The sequence below is a fragment of the Penaeus vannamei genome, chromosome 8, assembly GCF_042767895.1.
Source record: "Penaeus vannamei isolate JL-2024 chromosome 8, ASM4276789v1, whole genome shotgun sequence".
Lineage (NCBI taxonomy): Eukaryota > Metazoa > Arthropoda > Malacostraca > Decapoda > Penaeidae > Penaeus > Penaeus vannamei.
This window is the reverse complement of record NC_091556.1, coordinates 4,103,999-4,108,998: the sequence shown is the minus strand read 5'-3', so window position 1 is coordinate 4,108,998 and position 5,000 is coordinate 4,103,999. Positions and strand designations below refer to the sequence as shown.

General features: G+C 36.7%; 1 protein-coding gene across 2 annotated transcripts in view; it reads left to right on the top strand.

Moving 5' to 3' along the window:
* LOC113807588 (uncharacterized) overlaps positions 1-5,000 on the top strand; it is a 9,512-nt gene that overhangs the window by 2,077 nt on the left and 2,435 nt on the right. Inside the window, exons 4-7 of one of the 2 annotated variants that reach the window (XM_027358881.2) lie at positions 425-547; positions 862-972; positions 1,143-1,541; positions 3,038-5,000. The exon at positions 3,038-5,000 is cut by the window's right edge and continues 2,435 nt beyond it. In XM_027358881.2, the coding sequence (XP_027214682.2) occupies positions 425-547; positions 862-972; positions 1,143-1,541; positions 3,038-3,222 (818 nt within the window). In that variant the 3' untranslated portion in view covers positions 3,223-5,000. The remainder of the gene's footprint in view (positions 1-424; positions 548-861; positions 973-1,142; positions 1,542-3,037) is intronic. The other variant, XM_027358882.2, reaches the window with a different exon arrangement.

Genomic DNA, 5,000 nt, shown 5'->3' with positions numbered 1-5,000 from the left:
AGGAATCACTATTAATGCAGTAGAACTGTTTAACATTGTTGATAATGTGCTTTTTTGTATTGTAGATATAATTAATTTTTGAGGAGGAGGATTTCTGTAGAGAAACTACAGTTAAAGTGAAAGATTAAGAAATTGGAAAATAGAGATTACAGTATACCATGAAATTTTATCAAGAAATAGCTGTTGTAACAACAATTAATATATTGCAAGATTTTATTGATATTTGTTGATGAATACCTTGCTTTAGTGCTTATATCTAAAATTGTGAGAGAGCTTTAGAATTCTAGAGGGTAAGAACATGTAGAATTACACAGTTCGGAGAAAGAAAATGATATTTTTTCTCTTTCTCTTTTCATTAACTTTGCAACGATAAGGAAACCGCTATGAGAACAGTCTCCTTACCCTATCTGTTCTCTTTACTTAGGTGGCATTCAGTACAGCCTCAGTGGATCGACACCCGAGATCACCCGACTGTGTGATTCAGTGTGTGACGATTCCCCAGGTGGCACGAGCTCACGTCTCCTTACAAGGCACCATAGATTCTCTTGTAAGCTGTCATCTTTGTAGTTGTTGCCAGTGGGGTAGTTAGTGTAAGGAAGGCAAGGAGATAAGTAAGGGAAAAAAAAAGTAATAATGTATGGTAGGGAAAGATAGCTATGTGAATAAGGTATATATGTAGATTCAACACTGATATGCACTATATAAACAGCAAAGCACATTCAGAGACTGAGAAAACTGTGGAATGTATTAGTATGTGACAAAGAAATTGTTCAGATGATGGTGTTAATATTGTAATCGAGTTCTAGAAGTCCATTCTGGTTCCTTCCAAAAGATGACTGTGTCTTGTTTCTCCCTGGACAGTGCTGGCTGATGCAGACCTGGGCTCCTGCGACACAGACATTGCAACTCCACCGTCTTCAGTCACTTCCTCCAACAAGTTCAGCACCTCGACCTCTGCCTCCAACACTTCAGGTTAGTCTGTCTGCTTGCTTTGTTGCATAAATGAAGTAATTACTTACGTGTTTATGACACATTTTTTGTTTTTTCTTAGAAGTCCAGTTCTGTATTAGAATCTAGCTTTTATTTAACAATGATTGTATTTATTGCTCTTTCTCACGCACAATGTCTCCACTATTTCACAGGATCAGGAGGTTCCTCATCCTTGGCCTCTTCCCCCTCCCTGCGCGGTTCATGTGCTTGGCCTCGACCATCATCCCCCCTGAGGCCTGTGGTAGGTGATGCTCCACGATCGAGACTCTCCTTATATGAAGGAGCTCGGGAACTGCCCACCTCAGCCAAGATGCGGCATTCTGTTTGCCTCGAGCCCCGCGATGCCCAGGACATGGCAAGGAAGCAGAAGAACAGACACTCGATCTGCGTAGAGCCAAGGGATCTGGCCAGGACACGTGCCTCACTCTGCCTCGAGCCACGTAACCCCCTGCTGGACTTGATGGAAAGCGTTGAAGCTATTCCCACTCTCATCTCGCATGAGGACAGTCGGCTGCCATCTTCTGCTAGAACTTCACCTTCGAAGAGTGAAGGTAAACTGGTCTTGAGGATTGGGGGATCCGCTATGGAGGAGTTCACTTTTATTATGTGAATTTTTTTATGAAATCAAAGTTGGGTGCAGTTTCAAGTAGTTCAGTAGAGTTTCGAAAATCATGCAGTTAGTAGTCCATTTGCTTTTATAAAGTTACTGTATCTTGAAAAGCCCTAGCAACTGATACCATGGCTGTAGTATCATCATCATCTAAATAGTGATTGGATAGACCCCAAGAGTATTAGTATGTTTACAATTTTTTTTTTTTTTTTTTCTGTTGTCACCTGCTTCTCTTTGTGGCTGTAATTAACTCTCTCTTATTATGGCTTTTTATGCTTTCTGACTTTTTCATTATATGGTCTAGTTGCTAATATGGGTAATTAGATACAATATACGAGATAATATAGAGGTATATAATTATTTTTGTGATTGTCAGTGTAAGTAGAAATTCCAGCATGAAACAATGGATATGATTAAAGATAATTATGTTTCTTACTGTGGGAGGGAGGTTAGAGTGTTGCAGTAAGGAGGAAATTGTATGAGATAGGTGGAAACAGAATGATGACCTGAGTTTTATCTTAATCATGTTCTAGCCAACTTACATTGGTGGGACAACATCTCTGTTTGTTGAAGTTTTTATTATTACTAACTGTAGAAACAGATGTAAGCTTTGAAAATCTTAAATGGAAAAAGAATTGTTGTTTTCCATTGCCATTCTTATACAATGCTTGGAATATGGGTAGGTTTCTTTGCTTCACTTGAATAGTGCTAAAATGTGAAAATACCAAATATATTTCATGGATATTGTCCTTTTTCAATAAATTGGTATACAGTTATATGTAATGAAAGCCATTAAAGTCATTAATGTCTAGTTAGTCCATCATACATCTGTAACAATTTCATGCAATTTGGAAAGTCTCGTCCACAATAGAAAGCAGCTTAGAAAAAGTATTTTTGTATTGGTTTAAATGCTAACCACCTTGCTTTTCATCTGTTTTGTTTTATAGACATGTTTCATTTACGTTTAGATACTCCTGTGTCTTCATCTCTTTGCTCCAGTCCCATCTTTTGAATTGATATCCCAGTGTTGTCATCCAAGAGGTCAAGGGAATATCTTTTTGATCGGAGTTCTGTAGGAGAAATTAGCCAAAACAAGAATTGTTGACTGATATGAGGTGGAGGTAGTTTTTCATTTTTATTTGTGTTGGAAGGAAATTGATACGATCCCATCTTAATCTTGGTATTTTTAGGTGGATGGGAAAAAAGATTGATAGATATGAGAGGATAGACAGTATTAGTGGTCTGAGCTTCACATATTTGTTACAGAGAATGATGGGAAAGAAATAATAAAAGGGCTTGATCATTTGAGACGAGTATATGAATCCTGAAAACACAATGAAAATACCTTAGTTAAAATGTCTCATAGGCTCTTCACAGAAATTTGAAAACCAACCTTATCCGAAGCACTTACATTTTTTGTCCTTTTTTTCTTGCCAGGAGACAGAAGATCGACCACCGACGTCCCCCTCTTGGTCAGCGAAGTGGACACGAGTCCTTCCCCGAGCGGTGCCCCAGCCCGTCCACGTGCACACTCCACGTCACTGACCCCTGAGCGCACCCTAGGCCCCCGGTCGCGCTCCAATCTAGGCTTCTTCCGACACTCAGGCCTCTTCAACCATTAATCTTTCTTTGGACTAGTGGTTTTGGTATTTTGACTGCCGGTTTCCTTCCATCCTTCTTACTGATGCTGTTAGAAGGGGATATGTACATTTTTATATGCAAAAAAAAAAAGATTGTAAGATGTGAAAATATATATATAATAAAGAGCAGAATCTAGGCACCAGCATACACTACCTCCCAACTGTGCTCATGCAATGTTGACCATCCATCTCTCCATGTTGATGAGAGAAACATTTTGACAAAGAATATGTGAATTATGTAAGCATATAAAAGTGTTTTTCATGCACACTAGAAGTTGCAGAGTCAGTGTGATTTAATCTTGTATTCCATTTTAGTGTTGAGATTGAAGGTTATATTGCTGTTATTTTACCCCATTTCCCCCCTCCCCCAATGTCATTTGTGTTTTGTCTTTTGTTCACCGTCCTAGATGTTCTAAATATTTGTAAATATTTCATCCGATATCCCTCTGGTTCTTATTAATAAAACCGTTGATAATAATGATTAAAATAAAAAGAGACAGGGCACTTTTTTCAAATAATATGGTCTGTCACATGACAAGAACAGTCTATTAAACTGGAAGTCACAAGGCAAAGATGGCGTCTTGAAGAAATCTTGACACAAAGCACAACGTGAAGCTAATAATCTCCTTGGATAGAGACTTGGCTTAATCACATCTGAATTGTGCCAAATTGAGATGAAACATCAACACATCTCGACTCTCAGAAGTAGAGGGAAATGTACAGTTGGATGTGAAAACAGTTCGATCTGGTATTCCTAAAAGACGAAGAAAAAAAGAACGGAACAACATAGGTATTTATGTTAGATATTTGCTCAATGCAGCAAGCAATTGTTCGTTGATTTTTCTCTTGCCTCTCTGCTTTTTTCCCCCCCATCTTTTTTTCTTTTATTTTCTTTTTTGGTGATGTTCTTGAATGGCCAGATAAATATACCATGTATAAACATTGTCCACTGTGATTTGTCATTGTTTGATGACAGATAGATACAGTTCTTGTTTATATGATGACTTTGTATGGGTGAATGTACATTTTGTAATTTTTAATTGTGTAAGTTAATAGTTAGTGGATTCTGTACAGTACATATTTTTTATTTCCAAAGTGAATATACCTTGACCAGTGAAAGTCTGTTGTATAGAATGTACAAGTATTCCCTATTGAAAATAAACTAGTCATTTTAGGGTTTGGATACAGGAACAAAGATTGATACACACATAAACAGAAAATGAAAGAAAACAAAAAGTTTTCCGTTATTTATATTAAACACATATGTAATTTTTTTCTTTTCAACCTGTTCCAGTATTCATGTTTTCTCACAAATTTCTGTATCAAGGTTTTTCTTCTAATGATTTTGAACTTTTTCTTTATCGTCATTTCATAATTATTTGTGCTATTAACATCATCATAAACGTCAGAGGCACTGTGCTAATTATGTTCCATTGATGTTATTGTGATGATATTAATTTTTTATATTATTATTTTTTTTTTCCTCATTATTTTTTTGTTTTTATCAGCATTATCATTATAAATATTATTTTCCTAGTTATTCTTTACACCCACACTGAAATCTGTGGCTTTGGTACAGAATTTTGTGTAAGATGGAGTATGTACTTTGTGGAAAGAAACTCACACATTTTTGGCCTTGGATTCTGTCAGTCAGGGTCACATTTTTTTCTGTTTAATGTGCTATACATGTATTGATACCGGAACAGAAAGAGATGAATATTATGTTATACATAATATCAATAGATGTCCAGTTATAGTAT